Source organism: Rhipicephalus sanguineus, chromosome 5, assembly GCF_013339695.2.
Source record: "Rhipicephalus sanguineus isolate Rsan-2018 chromosome 5, BIME_Rsan_1.4, whole genome shotgun sequence".
NCBI lineage: Eukaryota > Metazoa > Arthropoda > Arachnida > Ixodida > Ixodidae > Rhipicephalus > Rhipicephalus sanguineus.
In genome coordinates, this window is record NC_051180.1 from 110954310 (window position 1) to 110979335 (window position 25026).

General features: G+C 46.5%; 1 protein-coding gene across 1 annotated transcript in view; it reads left to right on the forward strand.

Annotated features, from left to right (window-relative positions):
- Positions 1 to 17495, forward strand: part of LOC119394137 (uncharacterized) — a 103131-nt gene extending 85636 nt beyond the window's left edge. Inside the window, exon 2 of the mRNA XM_037661392.2 lies at positions 16418 to 17495. Coding sequence (XP_037517320.1) covers positions 16418 to 16545 — 128 coding nt within the window. The 3' untranslated portion in view covers positions 16546 to 17495. The remainder of the gene's footprint in view (positions 1 to 16417) is intronic.
- The last annotated feature ends 7531 nt before the right edge of the window (positions 17496 to 25026 follow it).

The following is a 25026-nucleotide window of genomic DNA, read 5'->3' on the forward strand; positions in this document are numbered from 1 at the left end:
AGAAACGCATTCGCAAATTGCGAAAAGTAAACTTAGTAACGTAAATCAACGCGAGTGAATGACGAGAGTGAGCTACACTATCATTAGGAAATTTGAAACGAAGAACAAGAATTTACATCAGTGTCTCTACCAATGCAGGATAGACCACGGAACACGCCCAGCCAGGGACCTGGTAGTTCTTACGAATCTTCTATTGTGTGACGTATCGAGAAGTGTGATAAATAAACAAATATCTCATAAAATATCAGGATGTTTTGTAATGCAAAGCGAAATTTGCTTGCTTTGATCACGCAGCATTGCAATCATGCGTGTGGAATTATTGACTGTGCAAACGCAACCAAGCTACTGGAGGTTCACGTATTATATATATATATATATATATATATATATATATATATATATATATATTATATATATATATATCGCTCTTGAATTCATTTGTTCACCCGTTAGCCAATTCATACTAGTGGGTACTAAAAAAATGAGGTACGTAGCGAATCTATTCAGAGATTACAATTATTTATGTTATTCTTCGATATGTAGACATAAATAAATATATATACACATGACAAAAGACATGGTACGAAGCAGGCTCCCAGTAACATTCACCAAGCGGCGAGCAATGCCTGGACACTCTTTCTCGCCGAGGAAATAGAAATGCACTTTCAAAGCAGGAAGATAGTAAGCAGGAAAGAACACAATGACAGGAAACATAGGCAAACGCAAAATAGAAGCATGAAAAAAGGAAACGAAAAGAAAGGGTCTCCATACGGAAGGCGAGGTCATTTTCATGAAGAAAAGCTAGCAGGGCAGGATGGGTCTGGTCGAGCTGAGAAGGCGGCACTCTCGGAAATAGGCAACCGTGAAGGGTCGCGCACCTTATTCCGAGCAAACCGTATCCCCGCACTCGCGATGTACGCCGCGTAAGGGATACGGGACACTCTAATACAATGTCTTCAAATGTCTTGCGGGAGCCACTAGACGTACATGTCCACACATCCTTGTCAGCGCTGAGAAAGAAGCAGTTGGAGCCGTCGAAGACACAGAATTGCAATCTGGCATGCATTCTGCGCCCAAATGACAAAAAAAAAAATACATCTGTGGGTATACATGCGCAGATTGGCTTTCCGTGTCTTCGACTACTACTGGGAAGTGCCATCAACGACGATATCACGCTAGAAAAATAAAACAAAAATGAATCCTCGCGAGCATCTGAGCCCTTACTCAATACAGGGAATCGGAGAAAGTTGGGCAGCTCGTGTTTCGGTTGTGCCAGAGAAAGGTGATAGCAACGAAGCTTGCTCGGGAGAAAGCGGCTCGCTGCACCGTTACCGTGCGATATAACAACTGGTCGCCCTCTCGTTGGCTCGCCTCTGTGCGGCGGTGCGCTGCGACCCACGGTAATCGATACCAATTAGGGCAGACCGGGGGTCACTACGGTGGCAGCCCATCGGAGCGTGATGTCCAGCCGTGAAGGAAACTGCCGACGAGCAAGCTTCCACGGCTACTGCTCAGCGTCCCGTGGGAATCGGTACGTAAGCGAGCCGCGCGTTCCGGACACGAGATAGAGGGAGAGAAAGTAGAAAGATACAAGAGAGAGATAAAAGAGGCTGCGTGGTCAACGATACTGCGAGGTGAGCCGAGCTACCCTCCTAGTTGTTAGCCCCCGAACGCTATGGGCATCTGGCCGAAAGCTGCTGCGGAATCGCATTTCGCGTGACCGCTCCATTTTTTTGCGGGTCAGGTCGGGTTGACCGTGCGCACGTATACTTTCCGTTTCGGAGGATCGAAGACGTGACACGCTGACCGCGCCAGGAGGAAGCCCCCCTAATGTTCGTCAGCACGCAACGAGAGTTGTTTTTCTTTCAAGTCCCGGAAGTCGAGCAGAAATGTGGGAGTAAAAGTGCGCAGGAAGGTTTACACGTGGCATTTGTACCCTTCAAACAAGGTCATCAAAAATAGCGCGAAGGAGATGTTGGATAAAAGAAGAAGGTGCGCTGAAACTCAGGCACGAAATATGTGGAAAGCACTGTGCCTTTATAAAAAAACAACGGTGCGTTTTAACGGCTTTACAAACGGAGGAGGTGCGACAACGACGACATAAATATGGAAAGAACATATTTGATCAATATTGGAATTAATGGGTAAGAGAAATTAAATGTACTGAATAAATTTGAACAGCTTTCTCACTGCTAGGAATAAAAATACTGGTGCAGTGCTTTGTTAAGTTCTTGGATATAAACCAGTTTTTATAACGGTTAACGGTGCTCCTTTACCTCTTTGGTTCTCTATATCACATTTATTGCCACTCACTGCGGATATTTATTTATTTTTCTTGCGGAGTGCATTTGCATGAGGACACTTTTCCTTTCTAACAATGCCCGTTAACTAGAAAAATATTGTGGCTGTATGATAACATATACTGCATTCCGCAATCTTCCATAACTATATACCGTGAAAAAATTTGATCTTCTGCTTCTGTTTTTCCGTAGGAAATAATAAGCTGGTCAAGGGCACCACATATATGTTCATTGGTGTCAGAAAATTTTCCGTAATTTTTTCTAACGTCACAAAAGCAGGGTTGTGATACACGTATACCTGTAAATATACGAGGAATAAAATAAGCAATGCGACCACGTTATTGATGTGGTTATGATTGCTAGAAAACGTGCTGCCGTAGGAGGACTCAACCTCTGATAGAGCAGCTAAAGAGCAGAAATTTTTCATATTTCAGGTGTAATACTTTAAACGGTTGCACATTATGTGCTTGTTATGCTAGTGACATCGTTAAGTTGAATGGCGCCTGGTTCCTTATAGACGATGTCGGCAAGAAAACATTTTAATCACCCGGAAGGCACTACAGGCATTTTTTTTATCAGATGTTTATCAGCCAGTGAATGAACGTCGTCGTTGTTATTCAAACATGCACGCATCGTAGCAGTTTTATATCAGCCGATAAATTCTACCATGAATAGACTTCACACAAGTGAATACATGTACTCGCGTCGTCAATGTGAGCCTTCTATTCAAATGAGTTAAAAAGAAACAATGGCCAGAAGAAATTATCCGTTGACATTTTTTATGCCCCGGGTACTAACGTTCTGATTATTGTACGAGTAACGACTTAAAGCCTTGCACAAGGTCGTAAAGCGTAGCTCAATCCTAAAAAAGCAACAGGGCAGAAAAATATCGAGCGTTTACGTATTCTGCCGCTCGTCTCAGCAGCGTCATAAGGGCGATAAAAGGTCATAGGTGGTTTCAGGGCATCAATAGCGCAGCTTTCGCAACGATAAGGAGCTGCTTCGTAAGTCTTAACAGGATGACAGGAAAATATGGTTTCATAAGAAAGCCAGATGGCTGCCTATGCATTCGCCTAAGTCGACTCGAAGGCGATAGCCATCTTCTTCTTTTTGTGCTCCTTTTTCTTCTGAGTCGATTGTATTTTTTTTTTCGTGCTACGTCAAGGCGGATTACGTCAGTGAACTTTCCATCCACAGCATAGTTGAGGAAGCCCTCGGTGCTTACATTGCGAAAGACCTCGCTCCTAACGAATCTGATGTCTGTATGATTTTCGTTCATACTTCATCAAACATATTTCTGACGTTATAACATATGGCAGCGTACATATGGATGGATGGATGCTCTGAGCGTCCCCTTTATAACGGGGCGGTGACAAGTGTGCCACCAGGCTCGACAAAAAAAAAATCCCTTTACTCTTCTTTTTCTTAGTGTTGGCCTAGTGTCTCTACTTCAATTAAATCCATCTTACTACAAAAAAAAAAAAACTTAAATTCTCAGCCCAATTCTCTACCTTTCACGGTAGAATGTCCTTATTTTTTTTTCCAATATTTATTTTTGTCCTTTCTCATTAATTTTCTGCCACCAATACTCTAACCGTCTCTTATTTCAATCGCGGGTGTGTTCATACTGGTTCCAAGCGCCCCCTTCGTGGTGGTGTACTGCTTATGGTGCTCGAGTGCAGACGCGAAGGTTGCGGGATCAAATCCAGGCCGCGGCGGCCGCATTTTCGGTGGAGGCAAAAATGCTTGTGCCCCGTGTGCTTAAAGAAAGGTGCACGTTAAAGAACCCCAGGTGGTCGAAATTTCCGGAGCCCTCCACTACGGCGTCCCTCATATCGTGGTTTTGGGACGTGAAACCTAAGTATTATTATTATGGTGCCAAGCGCGTATTTTACCCTGGGGCAGAATAACGTGCAACTGTTCCGTCCAAACTTTGCTCCGTTCTCATTGACCTCAAATATGGGTCAACGCCAACGCAAGCAAGGGTAGGAACCAGCAGCATTTCCTGAAAAGCCTATCAAACGACCTACTTGATTACTAGACATTGATTACTAGACTTGATTACTAGACACCAGATTACGAGGTGGGAAGAGGGATCAAGGCGTAAGCATTGACGTAAGAAAGGTAGCCGCTGTCTTGAGAAGATAAGTCAAATTGTCGAAATGTTTTCTCCAGAGACATTCCCTGTTCAACAATTTCTGATCACTTTTCTTCCTTGGAAGACGAATAGTATTGCCTGTTGTGGCACAATTTATTATCTACCGGTTGACATGACTCTATAAGCGTGCAGAAATGGAGAGGGTTTTAGCTGAGTTATCAGAACTATAGCGGGGGATGATGGTAGCGCCTGGGTCTCCGATCCGTTCTGCTTCTCATTACTGGTCGTGAGGGGGCTTGGAACGATCGCGGCAGCTTGCAGCAAGGCGTTGAAAGAAATAACGCATCTTCATCAAAGGAGAGCGTGTTAAAGCTGCTCGACGACGTTACAAAACCACTTAAAATATTAATTATACGGAAATAAATCTACCTTTTCCAGCAGCTACGAGCAACCGCTGCCAAAATGGTGGGTAGGCAGCTATCACCAAAAACTTTCGCCCAATGGCGAATGGCTATTGGCGAGGAAGATGCAGCGTCATAAGGATTTACTCGCTTACGTCCCATCTAATTGTTCATGAACTGTCATTATGCGATACGGCGTTCTCGTGGCTTTTGTTGCATCACGCGACTCACAAGCGCTATGGGCACAGCTCAGAATATATGGTCCAATTATGGAGATCAAGTGAGGAAAACGGAATCCGGAATAGTTCTGCGCTGTACCGTCGCTGGCAGGTTTTTGCTGAGTATCAACTTCTCAGCACTGTGTTATTAATGGAGATGTCGACGAGATGCTTCATCGAAACGTTATTTAATCGTGCAAGAACCCTTGGGCTTCTTAGTTGTTTAGTAAAGAATAGAGATTGTTTGATTACTCCTTCGGTTGATGATCGTCGACTAAAAAGAGATAACACAAAAGGACGTCTACCCGCTACATATGACCAACGACTCTCAGGAATGTTTTGGAAGGGGCGAGTAGGTCTTCATCTTTAAGCCTTGTGGTTACGATACAGCGGCAAGTATGGATGCAAGGAACTGATCGCATAAAATGTGCATTTATAACGCCCTATGATTTCACGACCAGTGGAGTGCGCTAGCCATCTTTGAAATTAAAAGAGAGAATGTGACTATTTTTCAGCATTAAACACCTTTATACTATATTCTCTGCTGCTTCCACAGTAGAATTCCGACATGAACTGTCAGTCTGCCTAAATCCCGCTGCCAAGCAGTACGTTGACATTTCAGGCCGCAGCCGGGCGAAAACGCGAACAGCTGTCTAGACATTGGAAAGGGCAACGCATAACTAGGAAATATTTCTCGAAAATACTGATTGTTTTCACGTTTCCACGCACACCTTCGTATTTCACTTTTGCACCACACCAGAGAGAAGCAGCGGAAATAAACGGAGAACGACGGCTGTCTGGCGACGCGGTAAACAAGAAAAATGTTCCTTCTCCGGGTCAGGCCGGCTCGAGTTTCTGATTATCTTAGCAGGCGCATAGGGGCCACAAAAGCGGAGTGCTTTTCGCTGTCGACGTCACGAGCGAACGCATTTTCAGGAAGGCTGGCGATAAGCGAGCTGTCCAGAGTTCGTGTACATCTAAGGGAAGATATCCTGTCAAACGCTGGACGCGCCTGAAAAGGCATACTGTGCGGTATGGCTCGATTGCAAAACGCACGGCCATCTCGTTTACCTCTGTTCAATGCTGAGAAAGAATGGCGCGAAACGAAAAAAAAAAAAAAATAAACGCGGCTAGATAGAACGTGAGAAAACGCGAATAGTAGGTAAGTGCGCTGGAATTGACGTAGTCTTCGAAAAAATACAGGACTGAGCTTTCTGTAGATAGACGCAAGCATGGCTTGAGAAAGCCGGCGGGTCTAACTCTTGCTTTCCTATGTTCTTTTTCTTTGAGGTAGTTTGTGGATCAGTACTGCATGTAATAAAAAGAATGAAGGCTGAAAAAAAAGGGCATCGGGAGACTATGGGAGTGTTGGTAGGACGACATTTCAAGATGACGGCGAAAACATGTTCTCGCACTGGATGCATCAAACATTCAGCGCCTCTTTGGGCGGAGATCGTCGTGAAGTATGGTCGTCAACGTATGCCCTTCACTGGCGTGGAAAGCAGTTGGCCTCCCTCTTGAGCGGAGATTTATGATTGGAATTTCCGGAGGCCATATTTTTTTGTCGTTGTTTGTGACGGTGTCTCGGCGTCGCTTTTGAGCTACGCAGAGCTCTCCGTGTTCTGCTTTGTTTGTTCGTCTTTCGCGAGGATGAAGCCAAGATGGATGACCTCTTGAATCAAAATTATGGGGACGCCTGGCAAACAACAACCCCACTGCCGTGGTAAAGACTTTGTTTGTCCTGACGAGAAGTTGTCAGTTCCCGTATTTGTGCCTGCCGATAGAAAATAATGTCTTCTTGGTGTCCTCAAAGGAGAAAGTGGCATTTTGGCTGCCTGCTTATTTTGCCTCGAATGCATGAAATAAAGAAACATGGAAATACTTGCGCGTATATCGCCTGGGAATCAAGTATATAAAGACTGTATTGATGTTGCGGCTATGTTTATGCGTATAGTACAAATTGAACTGCAGCTGTTTACCCTTTCTGCCAGCATAATTTCTATCTTTACATTCTTCATGACAGATGAGTTATAACATGTAAGACATTCGAGTTATACTTGTGAGCAATTTCATTACGAGCGTAGCCTCATATCGTAATTTAAAAATAAATTTGCGGAGCACAGAGATACTGTGCGTATCTAGCTGCTACGGTATAGGTCGCCTTATAGGTACACATATTTCTTGTTTTTCTTCACATCCACAGAGTAAGACTAAAGGGGCGCCGTAAGATCTCATGGTTCTCACACTTTGTATGGAATGCCAAGATTTCGGCGGAAATACACTTGCAGCGTCTCTCAAATGGCTATTTCAATAAAAGTAGAACAATAACTGCATTCGATTTTCGTTATTACGGTATCCCACTGGCGCTGCGTCCGAACGTAAAATTTGACCGGTTTGATACCACATGGAATCTGAAAGAAAATTGTTTGGTCGTTTAACTAGGATAGAGTTGTATCTTACCATAAAACATTTACGCTGTCTTAAAAAACTGAAATTAAAATTTAAAGAGCCGCTGAATGTGGACTTCTCGATGAACTTAACGAATGTTGAGTTTTTTCTCGTGGTGTGACCAATTTAAACACTCTATTCGAAATTTAGAAAACACCACCCTTGTCACCGTTCGCCCTTTCACCAGGTCTTTTGAGTGCCTTGGTATTGCGTTCTTTTGATGCCGTATCTGAGGCTTCTTATAACAGCGAACACAGGGATGCCATTTCATTCCCAAATGAGATTCGTTAGTATTTTAAGCTTGTTTTCATTACTTTGTAAAATGGATAATTTTTCCGATTCTGTTACTGAACCTACTGCATAACTATACTTTGTCGTTATGAGATGGACAGATGCTCCGGGAAGAAGAAAGCCTTCGACAGACCACACGAGCTCTATTACCTCTGTGTTGGTCACACTTCCCGGATGGTTTAACCCGCCGAGAGAAGGTTACGTTGCGGAGGCTTCGTGTCGGCTTTGCGCTTACCCATCTGTGACCACACTTTGGGCGCTACATTACCGCAGCCCGAATAGTACATCGTGCCCATCTTGTGACGCCCCAATCCACGAGGTGACTGCCACACATTTTTAGATGCGAAGTATCTTAAGGCGGAGCTCAATCCGGTGGTGGTGGTGGTGGTGGTGTGCGGCGTGACCACCCTTACTGCGCATGCACATACCCTCTCCACACACCTCCTCTCCACTCACCCTCTCCCCTCCCCTCTCCACTTTCCCTCCCCACTTCCCTCTCCCCTTCCCCTCTCCACTTTCCCTCTCCACTCCCCCTCTCCCCTCCCCCTTTCCACTCTTCCTCTGAAACGCGGGCTAGACATGCCGAAATTCTCTCCTGCGCAACGCCGCGATGAGCTCGAGCGCATGCGCGTCCCCTCCGCTTCTCTCTCCTCTCCCACGCTGTCCCCCTCTCGCCCGCCTGTCGACAGCGTTCCCCGCTCGCCCTGTGAGAATTAACGGCCAGGCTAGATGGAAGATACGACGCGCGTAGCGTCCCTCTTCGCGTTCCACGACGCGAGGTCGGTAGCATGCCCAACGAACGATCGTGCAAGTGCTCGGGCTTCGCATCGCCTCATGGTCCCCTTTAGCGGGAGATGGTGTAATTTTTTTTTAATTAAATGTATTTAAGGAGAGGTTGGTGCCAATGCGTGGCACCGGCTACTCCTTTTCTCTTGCACAGTGGTTGTCATCGCGAAGTAGAAAATAAACACAAGGCTAGACAAGGGCACATAGCACTCACGCCCTCAGTCCAAGTTGTTGTGGACTTGCAGAGGCCTACAACTAAACCGTCTTCGCAGCCTCCGTGCAAAGGGCCTCAGGCTTGGCCGACCACCCGACCTCGACCGCTGGATCTGTGGACCTTACCATCGATCATTATTAGACTTTACACATGAAGCAAATTTGCATGTGTATTTTTGACACCACCAGTTACTATGCCTAAGGGCAGGCTTTGAAAAAAAAACGAAAGATGTCGCCTCATGTTACTGTGAACTTGAGTGAATGTGGTCGCAACGCGGCTTTTGGAAATCAGCGCTCGTGGCACTAACAACTTCGCTATGTCGACGTCAATGCAACTACGGAAAGAAAAGTAAAGCAATCACAGCTCGAATGTGTTTCAAAACATGGCCTTAAATCTCCCACGTCTTTATTAACAATAATATATGACGTTTAACGTCCTAAAACCAGGATATGATTATGAGGGACGCCGTAGTGGAGGGCTGCGGAAATTTCAACCATCTGGTGTTCTTTAACGTGCGCTGACGTCGCACAGTACACGGGCCTCTAGCATTTCGCATCCGCCGAAATGTGACTGCCGCGACCGGAATCGAACCCGCGACCTAGCCAATCACCGTAACCACTGATCCACCGTGGCGTCTTCATTGTTTTTGCTTATTGTTAGGCATTTGTTCAGTCGGTAATACCGTTATGTAAAAGCTGCAAATAAAATTACACCATCTCCCGCTAAAGGGGACCATGAGGCGATGCGAAGCCGGAGCACTTGCACGATCGCGTTCCGTTGGCGTTCGTTGGGCATGCTACCGACCTCGCGTCGTGGAACGCGAAGAGGGACGCTACGCGCGTCGTATCTTCCATCTAGCCTGGCCGTTAATTCTCACAGGGTGAGCGGGGAACGCAGTCGACAGGCGGGCGAGAGGGGGCAGCGTAGGAGAGGAGAGAGAAGGGGAGGGGACGCGCATGCGCTCGAGCTCATCGCGGCGTTGCGCAGGAGCGAATTTCGGCATGTCTAGCCTGCGTTTCAGAGGAAGAGTGGAAAGGGGAGGGGAGAGGGAAAGTGGAGAGGGAAGGGGAGAGGGTGAGTGGAGAGGAGGTGTGTGGAGAGGGTATGCGCATGCGCAGTAAGGGTGGTCACGTCGCACACCACCAGCACCCCCACCACCACCACCGGATTGAGCTCCGCCTTAAGATACTTCGCATCTAATAGGCAATATTTATTGTCCTGTCTTACATTACGTCGCATCTAGAGATCACTATTTATGTTTGAGGTTCATGTACACTGCAACTTGAGTAGACTAAGAGGCAGATCGTAAAGTCACATAACAAGATGCACGCAGTTTGTTTTGGGATCGCAACGACATGTTGTTGCAGTTAACAACGCCCCCCCCCCCCTTTCTTCCCGAATTTGCTAGATTTTTACGGCGCCGTGAGTTTCGTGCCACATAAGTATCTGCGTTTTCATAAGCAATATTTTGCCCGCGTTGATCATGTACTCCAGTTTCGCTTTTTTCTGTGTTTTGTAGCTTCGTAAACTGAGTTCCTTGCGCGTACACGCGTCGCGTAGATTCGCGCTATAAGTGTGATCACGATTCTTTATGCCTTGCTCTGAAAATTGCAATGCGAGCGGTGTTTCTAAGCGCAACATAGAAATATTCCTGGTACATTTTTATTGTTTACGGAGTGTCAGAGTTTCAGAGTATATAGCACAGCTATTTTGTATATCATGCTGAAAATACGAACAGACCGATATAAATTCAAGAAAACTTTTAAAGTGATCGTTTGCATGTCAATTTTTTTTTGCTTACGTCAGCCTTTTTCCCGTTCTCTGGGGTGTTATCTATTCATATTACAACATCGATCCGGTGACAGGAGCGCTAGGGAATTTCCACTCTGGGAAAACAAGTGCTAGCTGGTACGAGCCAAGAAAATAAGAAATACTAACACCTACCAGGTATAGACACTTGCCATACAATACATTTTATATATATAAAGCCAGGATTCCAGCGCAAAAAAAAAACCGATAGAAATGTCATTATTCATAATCTATTTCTACTCAATGTACGTTTCAGCAGGAGAAAAAGAAAGTATGTGCGTAAGACAGCGTTACCAAATAACGTTATGTGTCATGGTCCTGACATTGAAGAATTGCTATTGTGTTGGTTGCGGAAAGTAAATTTACCGATGTCTTTTCCTGGGCGCGTTTTTTACAAACGTAAAAGGAACGGCTTTCTCAACGAACTTGACTTGTTATGGAAGCATTGAGTATGATGTTATGCGCAATATCAGCTGCAGTGTCAGCAGCATTGGAAGGTGGACAATGGAACTGCTTTGCAAAATCGACTTCGTTCGGCGCAGATGAGTGCAATTGATGAACAATTTACATTCCTAAATTTAATTACGAAAAAGTATAGTAGCCACGAAATCTGAAGTAACAATACAAGCCAGACGTGCGTTACGTTAGAGAATGTGGGAAATATTCGCACCGCCTACAAAAACGTATACATTTGAAGTAAACATTAGTGATCTTACATGGTCGACTGTATAGAATGAACAACAAATCTCAGAGTATTCCATTTGTGATCTAGCACATGAAACTTCGTTCTTTTATTCTTATTTTGTGTATTTTTACAAAAAAGAAAGAGAAAGAACCCGAAGTCGGAAAAACAGCGTCACAATACAAACCTCGACTTCTTCCTTCCAGGTGCGTTTGCGTTTTACTATAATCCACATGGATAGGTATGCTTCGAGCTCTTTAAAGAACAAAAAAAAGCAGGCACATGGTACCATGTGAGTTAAATTTCTAGATAGGACGCCCAGAACACGTTTAAAAAATATACACCAACGAGAGAACTGACAAAATTAAAGTGACAATCAACCTACGGCGACCTGCGGCATTTTGCTGGAAGCAGCCGCTGCCCTATCAGGTTACCTGCGAGGAAGGAACAAACGAGCGGGTTCTTTGCCCACTAGGCTGCGGCAGTAATTTGTTTAGTGTCTGTATTTACCTCACGTTTCGTTTAGATGGAGGCAACCTGGTGCCCAACCAAGATTCCTCCTGGGGATCCGAAACAACTTCGCTCTTATTCCTGAAACTGCATTTTTCCTCTCCTCCTTGGTTACTTTTTTTTGTAAATGTTGGCGTAGCCGGGGCCACTTGTCTCCAGTGACCCTTTGCCTCGGCCACGTTGCTACGGATAGAATAAAAAGTGCGGGACGCTCTCTGGGCTTGGGTGCTTAATGAAAGGTCACCTCACACACACTCGTATTGATGCGGTGGTTTTAACATGACCCTGACTTAACTACAACCGATATTAAGACCAAGTTACCGAACCACGGGAGTTATTTGCGATGAGTGGTCGTCGAAGCAAAGCTAAGGGTGTTTAAGGTTCTTTCAATCTCCGTTCCCATGAGGTTATACTTGGTTATATCGCGCGTTTACGCTGTTAAATGCGAAGCATTTGTTAGCGAACCCCAGGCACTTTCAGCGTTTCTATCTATCTATCTATCTATCTATCTATCTATCTATCTATCTATCTATCTATCTATCTATCTATCTATCTATCTATCTATCTATCTATCTATCTATCTAGCCGCGTATACGTCTGGGAGCTCTAGTGATCGCCTCCTTAACTTGGTGTAGACCAAAATTGGCATGGGAGGATAAGAGCATTTGACGAATATGACCGTCTGGTCATGACATGAATAACCTGAAACTCCTGTCGCGTACCTCGTCAAACCCTTTCCTCGAGACACGTGTGGCACATACTCGTTTACCACGGGCCGTGGTGTACAGGTATGCGCCACAAGTGATTGACAGTTTATATCTACCCAGGCGCGAACACACATTGGTAACCTAAATGCGAGAGCGTTAAGAAAATCCGACATCGGCAGCGTTGAGCTGACGAATGCAAAGAATAAAAATTAGGATTCCAGCAGCAATCGAACCCAAGCATTCTGCGTGGCAGTCAGGTATTCTACCACAGAGCCACGCCCGGTCTAGAAACTGATTTGGAAAAACGCCCTATGCAAACGTAATGTCGGTTCAACGTCAATTGTGGTTGTGGTGCTGGCTATCTAGTTTTATAACAAAGCAATAAACACTACATATTGACTGGTATGATACAGGCGTCATGTCGCGTTAACTTCAGTTGTGGTTCCAGTGTTGGCTCCGCTTTTATAGCGTTTTGGGACGTTAAACCCCAATAATTATTATTATTATGCGCTTTTATAGCAGTCTAAGAAACATTACATTTGTGTTCCTATGATTGAGCAAGCTACATCTCAGCGTTGCTGTACCCCGGAGGAATACACTAACGAAAGTTACGTATGATATTCACATCACCTATAGCGTGCACTTCGTTTCGATGACACAGACGTCTGTGCTCTAACGTGAGCTCTGACGTTACGTCAGACCATAAGTTACCCTTTAAGCTCCCGTGATGTCGACTTGCCTGGTAAGCCCACGATGTGCACACAGCTACTGCACTTACAAAAAAAAAAAACGCCAGGCCTGCGCGGAAAGCGCAGCACAGACACAGCGAAAGCTGGACGAGCGGCATTTCTAGAGCTCATTGTAAACTCTCTTGAGGCTACTAATACAAGTACACTAGCAAGGTACCCACTACGCCATAAATCACATCATTTGTGAAGTTGGGAAGCACCTACAACGCCATTATTCGTCATTCTGCACAGAAACGAGGTACCAGCTACACATATGTAAGGTATTATGTGCACTTTGCTGATGTGACGACTGATGACGATGAAGAATTGTCGCTCAGCCCTATGTAACGGGTCGGAAGCTTTAAACGGCTCACCAGTTACGTAATTCGCATTGTGTGACGCCCGGTCGCTATTTCGCTCTCCCACCATGCAATATAACATACGTTAACGTGAGGAAAAGGGAGAGAGAGAGAGAGGGGGGGGGGGGGAAGAACTTTATTGAGACCCTGAGGAAATGGATCATGGGCTTATGGGCTTCCTTGGCAACCAATACAAGTGCACTTGCGAGGAACCCACTACGCTATAACTCATCATAATTTCTGTGAAGTAGGGAAGCAGCCACTATGCCATTTTTCGTCATTCAACGGAGAGCCGTGGTACCCGCTAAAAACATATAAGGCATTATGCGCACTTTGTTGATGTTGTGCCTGATGACGATGAAGAATAATGGCAGAGCCCTCTGTAATGGGTTAGAAGCATTCAACAACCTACTCGTTGAGCAATTCGCATTGTGTGAGGCCGGGTTACAGAATTCGCGCCGTGTGACGCCTGTTTGTTATTTCACTCTTCTATCACGCTATAATACATAGAGTAGTGTGGTTCCTTCCGAACATGAAGCCTGTATAGCGTCTTTTTGTAAGGCAGGTGAATGTTAATAGGTCAGGTGAATGTTAAGATACCATCTCAGTATGACTTGTGGCCAGTGGCGTAGCCAGAGGGGGGGGCACACCGGGCCCCTGCCCCCCACCCCCCGAAAATTTTTTTTTACTATGGCATACAGAGCCCAAAATGAAGGAAAGAAGATAACTTTTAAGGGCTTGTTTTTCTTTGTTAGACACAAGATTAATGAGAACTAACAGACAAGAATGTCTGTTAGTTCTCATTAATAGAGCCCAAAATGACACTTGACCACATCTGCCTGCCCGGCCCCCACTTCTAATCAAGGAGGTGCCCCTCCCCGAAAAAACTTTGTGCCTACGCCCCTGCTTGTGGCCAGTGCTGGGCAGTGCTGGGTAGTATCGAAGATACATGTATCTTAGACACTATCTTAGATACTCTTTGGTTATCTTGTATCTGTATCGCGATACGTCTCGCAAAACGGGTATCTGTATCTGTATTTCCGATACATTCAATAATGTATTGTGTATTTTAAGATACAAGATACCGCTATCGTAACACCACCGTGCGAAACAATTCCCGTATAATGGGCCATTAAGTACGTGGTCGGACTCCGAAAGGGGATTGTACCGCTCGCGTGACAAGTTTTGCGTGCACATTAGCAATATTCCAGGTGGCCAAAGTACACCTGGCCACCTGCTTTACCGTGTCTGTTACACCTACTGTCGTTCTTTCTGGTGTTAAACCCAGTAAATTCGATTCGAAATATGCAGTTAGACCTTTTCCCGCGTTTTTTTTTTCGTTTTTTTTTTACTTTCAAGCGAAGCTTGCATTGATTGATCTGTGAAGCTGGAATGGTGTTCAAAAAAAAAAAGAACGCCTCATCAATAAAAAAAAAACCCTTCTCACCCTCAGCTGGCGCGCAACAAATAAATAATAAATAAAACTAAACAAACTTTCTTTCCGTGGCTGGAGTTTGAATCCGGCTACCTCCGGTCCGAATGCGTAACTCTGTATTCAGTGTAACTTTTGGCCTCAAACATATGGTAATTTAAGAGATGGAAGCAAATCTTAAAGAATATCGTACTTGAATTGTTTCGTCGAGGTTGTCCATAATGCCGATCAGGCATGCAGACGAGATCAGCAAGCAGAGGCAGAGCAACCACGCAGGCTTTTGAAGGTTACGCACGTTGACGTGTCGTTATACGGCTGGCTCCATCAGCAGTAGAAGGGCTGCACGGTATAGGTGCGTTAGGAAGAGCTGGTTTCGTCTCGTACTCTAAAGAAAGTACCGAATGTTACAATACTCCCTAATGAAAAATTTCAGTGCATCTTCACAAGTGTTTTCATTTTACGATATATTCAAGGTGTTAACTTACCTGTGTAGCTGGTGATGGTGTTTCGAAAAACCCTGCTCTACCACAGCTGGCGTACACCAAAGAAATAATAAATAAGGCTAAATGATTCTGGTGTTTGAACGCGGGTTTCCCCGGTCCTAAAGCGAGTGTTGACCACTAAGCCACGCAGCCATGCTTGCCCAATGCAAGAAGGGCCAAATGAGAACTGAACTGAAGCGTACGAATGCGTTCTTCCGACGATGCCAAAAATATAAAAAATAAAATTAGGAAGCAGTACACTTTCTGCAGGCGCTTCATTGAAATATTTCGTGTTGGCGGACTGAAAGCGATCTGCTGGACAACGCGTAAGGTCCTTATAGGAATTTGAAATTTCAGGAGACTTCCGCCTTCGAGAAAATTAAAATCCTCAGACGCGTTTCCGTGATCGCGTGATGGCCCTTTCGGTGGGCCGTTCTAGAGGCCGACGAACTCTCGAAAGAACATGAAAGACGCCACGCCGATTCAGCCCGAAAACAGCGTTCCGGGGACGGCAGCTACCTTTAATAAAGTGAACGTTTACGTTAAGAGGAAGCATTGCATAATAAGAAAGAAACAAAGGAAGAAGAGAAAAAAGAAAGAAAGAAAGAAAGAAAGAAAGAAAGAAAGAAAGAAAGAAAGAAAGAAAGAAAGAAAGAAAGAAAGAAAGAAAGAAAGAAAGAAAGAAAGAAAGAAAGAAAGACAATCAGTAGGTCAGGCACCCGCACACCATGCTTGTTCCTATTTCCCCGATGCTGGAAGGGCTCGTAATGTTTTTAGAAACTGCGCTACTTGATGGTATTGTCCAGGCGCTTGATCTCGCTGCCTATGCAGCGGCTGCTTTATGCATTATCAGTATGCATTATTTGGGGGCAATGAAATAAAAAAGACCGCTAGCTTTGCGAACATCGCGCTTAACATGTCCCCTGCTTTTTTTTGTACTCCATTCTTGCAGTACGCAAGGAGAACGAGGTGATGTTCCGGATTCCGACACCACCGCCTGGGTTGCTGTCTTCCACGGGGTCAGTGGTCACAGTGCTGCAAGAGAACACAACGATGGCCAGCCTCACGGCCGCCGGCTGAAGTCAACCCTGGCATTGTCTCGCTGGGAATCTCACTTATCTTCAGGGCTGGCAGGCTCGGGAGAGCCGTGGACCTTGGCTTCACCAGCCGGGCATGTCTTGGTGCCGTCCAGGATGGGCGTTCAATGCCATCAGCTGCGGCAGGTGGCTTTGCTCACACTGAGAACGCGGTGGCGTAGTATCGCCGTTTCATTGTGGCCACACGGCCTCCTTGTCTATTTGCTCTGCTCATCTACGGCAAATCACAGGAGGTAATGCTCAGTAAAGAATCACGGTTCCAGCACAGCAAGATTGTACGTCTGTTTGTTTCTTTTTTTTTTTTTTTTGCGCGGTGCTAGGGAACATCGTCGAGACACTGCTAGCGATACGTGGCACGTGTTTCAGGGACAGTATTGCCATTCCTTAGCGTACATGTCGTGCATTCGTACTCTTGCTGTCCAGCCACACGATCTGGGCACTCCGAAGAACCGCTGAGATATTCGTAGGAGGCACATGTCCTCGATGGCAATCACATTTAGCCTATGAGACGGAGCGTTACTGAAAGTCATTGTTGTCAGCCACTTTGCGAGCACTATCTGCGCGCTATATACTCCTCAGAGCGCGCTTTGTTGTCTTCGTGCGAACAAAATGTGGCCTGTGTTGATGAAACGAGTGTTTTGTTGTTGTTATTTAAACCATGTTGTAAGAACGGTCTCTTCACGTTTAGAGTTAGAGCATGTAACAATATCTCGTTTCTAGTAACGAATATTGATCAGCTTAGTAGATGGGCTGCTGCGCTTTTACCTGCAGCAGCGATAAGGGTGCCAAGAGCCGTGAATTGTCAAGGTCACGATCTAGAATATGTCGCTTGAGCGTTCGGCTTTCACTTTGCCGTAGTAACAATGTAGCCAGCCGTTAGTGGCTGAGTTGCAAAGGCATGCTTGTTAGGAAAAGAAATGGCCGCAGTCTTGTGCATATTTATTTGTGATATCGATTGCTGCTCGCTTGTCGTTACAGTTATGGCTTAGGTTTCATGCTGAAGAAGCAGAATATATAAATACATAAAAAAACGCTGAATGTCATGCACGACTCACTGTAAATTCGTGTGATGTCTGAAAAACGATGTCTGAAATTTGGTCCTTGTTTGTTTCGATATCTTTAGTGGAACTCGCTATATGATTGGCGGCATTGTGAAGTACAGTATTATGGATTGATTCGTACTTACTGCACTAGCTTTCGTTGCCCAGTATAGTAGGCATAACATCCTCCCAAGCAAGAACATAATACACAAATACACGCGTTTGATGTGCTGCCAATTAGGGCTTAAGAGAATTATATAACAAAAAAACTGCTCAAGCAAGTGTTTACTCAAATCTATTGACTGCTTCACTCTAATCTATTATAACAGTAATCTGCATTTTCACGGCAAAACAATGACATTGCCTTACAGGGCATATTTGAGGGACAAGCAAAGTGTTGATTAGTATCCGTTATTGCCGGAATATACGCTGCCCGTAGCGCACATCGTAACTGTATTCGAAAAGTAAGTGCTTTCCGTAATCGGCATCATGTTTTCAGGGCTGTTTCAAGAAACGCACGCCAAAGCAATAACGAATTGCTGTCTGAAACTAATGATGTTTTGTCTCAGTACGCGCGAGCGTCTTTTATTGCACGCAGGTTTACTGTCACTTGTGTGTGACTCATCCGTCTTATCTGGAGGATTGACAAACAGAAAATGAGTGAACACCCGGGCGCCTTTGTTTTGCCGTGTAAAATGCAATCGTGGCGCTATTAAGATTACGAAACACACATTGTATTCGCACTTAAAGCTATCGCTGAAGCTGTATTTAAGTAGCAAACAATGTTAGGCAGCTTGGTATTTTGTAGTTGCGAAACTATCAGAGTTTAATGAAGTCTGCGACGCTTGCTCTGTTAGCGTAACTTGTCTTCGGTTGCGGTTTTGTTCTCGTTAGGTCTGAGCAATGTGAGTTGTGGAAAACTAGAATTCAGTTTGTGCTTCCGATTTTAACAGGTGCTCATGTTCTAATTTTCTTTTTTATGTTGGTGTGAAATATTTACCTGAATATTTTGCGTGTAGACACAATTCTGGCGTAATCGAAATGATACTGAAATGTTTTAGTGAGTTAGTAATGACCACACGATTTATGGAACAGCGAAAAGTTTATTGTCTCGATTCACTAAGGCATAACGACTCGATGTGATCTCAACGTTTGTTGTTACTCAGTGCTGTTTTTCTACGTCGTGAAAATCGGCTTGTGGACGCTGACAAGCAATAAAGGAAATCGAACCATCGTGAATACAGGTTTGTCTATATTTATTTCCATACGGCGATTACACGCACCATCGTCACCGAGTCCTTCGTCAAGCACGTTTGCTGATGTTTATCGTGTCGCAGTGGGCACGTTTTCTATAGCTATGAATGTCAAAACTTTCTGTATAAAGACCTTATATGTGAAGGCGACCTCGCCATGGTAGTCTAGTGGTTACGGTGCTCGACTGCAGAAACGAAAGTCACGGGATCGAATCCTGGCAGCGGCGGCCGCACCTCGATGGAGGCGAAAATGCTTGAGGCCCGTGCACTTAGATTGAAGTGCACGTTAAACAACCCCCTGATGGTCGAAATTTGCGGAGCCCTCCACGGCGGCGTCCCTCACAATCGTATCTTCGTTCTGGTACGCAAAACCCCAATTATTATTATTATTAGCATTGTAGGTGAAGTCGACTGGATCTGCTTAGATCTAACTTTCAGCGAGGTCACTCAGCAACTCCATGCTGTCATAAATTCTTGAAATTTTGAAACTTCCACGTTCAGCACACCGACGTGCACACGTGCTTCCTGGAGCTTTTGTAGGCATGATGAACAACAGATAAATGAATACAGAGCAGGCAGAAACTGAGCGCAAAGCAGCAGCAGTTGCGGTAATATTATTGCACGCAAAGCAAATAAACAAACGTGTACATTCGAAAAATCTGTTGAAAGCAGACAGAGTTCTCATAGTCGCGCCTCTGATCGCAGTCGCTGCTGCTATGACGCTGATGCCTCGTCGACCGCTGTTTTAAAGGTAATGTGAATTGCTAAGGAAGAAGCATACCGACGAAACAAAAGGCTAACGAGGGGAGCATCGTTAATCTGTGGCTTGATCTGGCTGATGTAGACTGAATGCCGCGTCCAAAAACGTGACGTGATCAGTTAGTGACACGCGAAAGGGTAACCAACTTGCTTACCTGTACGGTCAAGTCATCATGAGTCGAGTACCCGCACGAAGCAAAGCAGGAAAAACGCTCGCAGAGGCACCTCCAACCGAAACCGCTGCTGATGTTTTCCACGTGTGTTCGCGTTCAGACTGCATGCTGTTCTGTGAGTGCGTGCCAACACGCACACACTGCTTGTCACTATGCTCTTTCCCCGACGACCTTAAGCAAAAGGAAGGACCCTAAGAGCGCCACCGAAAGGAATGACGGACGACAGAGCTTCATTTTCTGTGCTCAATTTCTGGGAAACATGAGCACTCAAAATGGTTGGACTGAATTTTTAACGGACCCTAGTACTGTTTCATTGAGGTACTGGCAAATAAAAATTTGTGTAGCTTGCATTGGAGGCGCAATGCTAAAGCGACAGCGGAGCTGATGGGCACCTATGCAGTCCTGGCTTCTATTGTTTTGCTAAGTTTTCCAAATTTTCAATTTATTTCTTTCCATTGCCACGCCCACTTGTTTTATTTTGATGTATTCGGGTTCGACCCGCAAGGACGGTTAGCAACGCTCGGCGCTGACCGCGCGGCAGTGTTCGAGAAGCTTCGCGATTGTAGTAGATCACTTTGTTAAGATTGCGCGCAGGCCGCGAACAGCCTCGATTATTCCAGAGGTTGCGCGACCGCCAGTGATAAGACTGGAAATTTCGATGCGTGATGTATAAAAGACGGCGCGCGTCCCAGCCATGAGCAGTTTATCGACGGCCAGACGCCCTGTTCGCCGCTATCAGTGTTCAGCGTGTATTGCTGTAGCTTGAGTTTTAAATTCCCGGCCACAAGTTCGGCCAAATAAACACTTTCATCTTGAACACGCCGGCTGCTGTCTTCGTCGACGTCACGACCACGTGACACTATATTTCTTTCTTCTTCTCTTTGTCTTTTTTCTGTCTTTCTTTCTCTATTTAGTTTGATTTGTTTATTTCTCTTTCTTGCTCTTCCTATCTTTCTTCCTCTTCCAACCCTCTCTCTCTCTATTTCACGTTTATTTCCTCCTCCTTTCTATCCTTTTCTCTCTCTATCTCTCACTCTATTTCTTTCTCTGTCTTTCTTTGATTCTCTCTCTTTCTCTCTTGTATCTCTTTCAGCATTTCTTTGTATTTCTCTCTTTCTCATTCGTTTTGTGCTGTGCTTTACTCTGTCCCCTCCTCCTTGCCATCACATATTTCCTCCTCACGCTTACTTCCCTTAGCACCCCCTTGCTACACGATACTGTCACGTGGTCATGACGTCGAAGAAGGCAGCAGTCAGCACGTCTGAGATGAAATTCTTTATTTGGCCGAACTTGTGGTCGGGAAACTGAAACTCAAACTACAGCAATACACTGATAGCGTCGAACAGAGCGTCGACCGTCGATCAACTGACAAGCGGTCAAGTGCGTCGGCTTTTATACAGGTGCTATCGAACTTTCCAGCGATATCGCTGGTGGCGGCGTTATCTCTCGATAAAGCTGGAACATTCGCGTGCGGCGCGAAATCTTAACAAAACGATCTACAGTTGAAACCCGCAATAACGAAATCGGCGGGGAAAGTACAAAATTTCGCTCTTGCGGGAATTTCGTTGGTGCGAGAATGCGGCAGAAAAGACATGGAATTTAAAAAAAAAACACATATTATTTCCAAAAGTCAGTAAGTTTGCTTTGGCGGGCCTTACCATGCAGCAATTTCATGCCTCTCGATCGGGAATCTCGTTTGCAACGGCACAAAGTTTGCCCCATGCACTGGTCACTGACGGCGGCACTGCGCTGTCACCAGTACCGTCATCAAGTGCGCCTAAAGGCGAATTTTCTTCCGGCTCCACTGGATCAGCGCGGGTCAACGCAGAATCGTGGACAGCGATATGCACGCAACGCCGAATTCTTCGGCGATGTCCATTTTTTTCCTGCCCTTTACCACACACTTTCCACCTCACTGGTGATTGCAGCCTTATCTTCCAGCGTGATGAACTTCCGGTTTTTCGTTGGAGGCGGCATCTCTGCAGGCAGCGAAATCGGACGAAGCAATCGCAACACACAGCTCACGTTGCACCAAGCGACCAATGAGACGCTCCACAAATGGCTCCACACACGCGACAGTGGATTTGGATAATCCATCATCATCATCATTGTCGCAGTTTTATATTTTTTGTAAACAATGATGGCGGCTGCTTCTCAAGTACGCTGCTGCGATAGTTTTGCAGAAATTAAGTGTAACATTAATGCATTTCAGCAGTTTTCGAATATAGTTAATGTTGCGAGAGCAGATTATTTGCGCACTCATGTTTCAAAAATTTCGTTAATGAGGGACTGCGGTATGAATATCTTTCGTAGTCGCGAGTTACGAAATGCATTGACTCCTATGGGCGATCGCTGTTGTTCCGAAAATATTTCGTTGCGGTGAGAATTTCGTTCCCTCGGGATTTCGTTATCGCGGGTTTCGACTGTACTACAATCGAGAAGTTTCTCGAACACTGCTTCGCGGACAGCCTCGAGCGTTGATAACCGTCCTTGCTGGTCAAACCCAAAAAACATCAAAATAAAACAAGAAGTGGGCGTGGCATTGCCTCCCTCTGAAAAAGCCTCGTCCCTATGCTTGTGAAAGAACAAAGAAAGAGAAAAAAAAACAAGTGCATACATAAATAAATTACAATAACAAAGGTAAAAGTAGAGTCCCCAGGTTCGCTAACGTGCAAAAAACGGCTTAAGGCGCACGAAATAGACGACTTCAGGTCGTGCGCGGCGTCGCTGAGAATTCGTAATGCCGTCCGGGATGACCTTGTAGTCAAGAGCGCCGAGACGTCGAAGAACCTTGTATGGTCCGAAGTATCGCCGAAGGAGTTTTTCGCTAAGCCCACGTCGGCGTATCGGCGTCCAGACCCAGACACGGTTGCCGGGCTGGTATTCCACGAAGCGTCGTCGAAGATTGTAGCGACGGCTGTCGGTGTGCTGCTGGGTCTTGATGCGCAGGCAGGCGAGCTGTCGAGCTTCCTCGGCACGTTGTAAGTAAGCGGCGGCGTCGAGGTTTTCTTCGTCGGTTACATTCGGTAGCATGGCGTCGAGCGTCGTCGCCGGGCTCCTTCCGCAGACCAACTTGTACGGCGTCATCTGCGTCGTTTCTTGGACGGCCGTGTTGTAAGCGAAGGTCACGTACGGAAGGACGGCGTCCCCCGTCTTGTGCTCAACGTCGACGTACATGGCCAGCATGTCGGCGATGGCCTTATTTAGACGCTCGGTGAGGCCATTGGTCTGCGGGTGGTAGGCGGTGGTGCGGCGGTGGCTCGTGTCGCTGTATTTTAAGATCGCCTGAGTTAGGTCCTTAGTAAAGGCCCTACCTCTGTCTGTAATGAGGACCTCTGGGGCGCCATGACGCAAGACGATGTTCTCCACGAAGAACTTGGCTACCTCGGCGGCACTGCCTTTGGGCAAGGCCTTTGTCTCGGCGTAGCGGGTGAGGTAGTCAGTTGCTACGACGATCCACTTGTTGCCGGAAGTCGACGTCGGGAACGGCCCCAGTAGGTCCATGCCGATTTGCTGGAACGGCCGGTGAAGCGGTTCGATTGGCTGCAGAAGTCCCGCGGGCCTAATCGGTGGTGTCTTCCGTCGCTGGCAATCTCGGCAAGTCTTAACGTAGTGGGCGACGTCGGCAGCAAGGCGTGGCCAGTAGTATTTTTCCTGTATTCTGGCGAGCGTGCGGGAAACACCGATGTGCCCAGCCGTCGGGTCGTCGTGTAGGGCCTGGAGGACCTCTGGTCGCAATGCTGAGGGCACGACAAGAAGGTAGTCGGTTCGAAGTGGCGAAAAGTTCTTCTGCATGAGAACGCCGTTCCGTAAGAAAAACGACGGCAGTGCTCGCTTGAATACCTTCGGAAACACGGCGATCTTGCACTCGAGGTACTCCATAAGGGCCCCCAGTTCCGCGGCGGCTCATTGCCTTTCGGCGAAGTTGTCGGCACTTATAGTTCCGAGGAAGCACTCGTCGTCGTCCTCTTGCGGCGGCGCGTCGACGGGGGCTCGGGACAGGCAGTCGGCGTCAGAGTGTTTTCGTCCGGACTTGTACACGACGGTAATGTCGAATTCTTGAAGCCTCAGACTCCATCGTGCGAGATGACCTGAAGGGCCCTTCAAGTTAGCTAGCCAACATAAGGCGTGATGATCACTGTTGCGTCGGGCTGCAGCCCGTTGCTTCGGGCTGCAGCAGCATAGCTTATTGCTTGCATCTGCTGCGGTGTCGGCTGAGGAACACCCAGTGACTGTTGGATTTCCTCGCGTACAACGTCAGCAATCGATGTCACTTCGGGCTGTGCAAAAGGTGCGAGCCTCTCGCACGATGGCTCGGATCGTTTCGCGCAAGTCGTCAGATCCGAGCGCATGAACAGCTGCGCTGTATTGAAATGCGCGGCGATTGTACTGCCGGGTGCGCATCTCCAGCGTCTTCTCGATGGTCGTGGCTTCTGAGACGAATTCCTGGACTGTGATTCGGTGGATTCCTCATAAGCGAAGAGCTGTTCCTTTACTCCTCGCATGAGGAAACGAACCTTCTTCTCTTCGGGCATGTCAAGGTCAGCATGGCGGAACAGTCGGTTCATCTCTTCCGCGAAGATTGTCACCTTTTCATTCGGGAGCTGCACCCGAGTTTCCAGTAATGCGGCGGCCCGTTCCTTTCGCACGACGCTTGCGAACGTTTCCAGGAAAGCGCTGCGAAAGATGTCCCAGGTTCGAAGATTGGATTTCCGATTCTCGAACCAAGTCCTTGCCGCGTCTTCGAGGTAAAGGTACACGTGGCGCAGCTTGTCCTCGGTGTTCCAGTTGTTGAATGCTGAGACCCTTTCGAACGTGTCCAGCCAGGTTTCGGTGTCATCGCTTGGCGATCCATGGAAGGTAGGCGGCTCTCTGGGCTGCTGCATCACGACAGCTGCAGGGGACACTGCGGCTGCCATCGTGCCCGTTGTCTTCGTCGCCGTGGTTCTTGGCTTGTCCGGTAGGAGTCCGAATTGAGGGGGTAGTCTTTTGAGTCTCCGGCTTGCTCGACTGTCCCTGATGGTGTCGGTGTCTTCTTCACGAGCGGGGCTGGGTTCACGGCTCGACGGGGGCGTCCGGAACATGAACGTACCCCGCACCTCCACCAGATGTCACGTGGTCGTGACGTCGAAGAAGGCAGCAGTCAGCACGTCTGAGATGATACTCTTTATTTGGCCGAACTTGTGGCCGAGAAACTGAAAGTCAAACTACAGCAATATACTGATAGCGGCGAACAGAG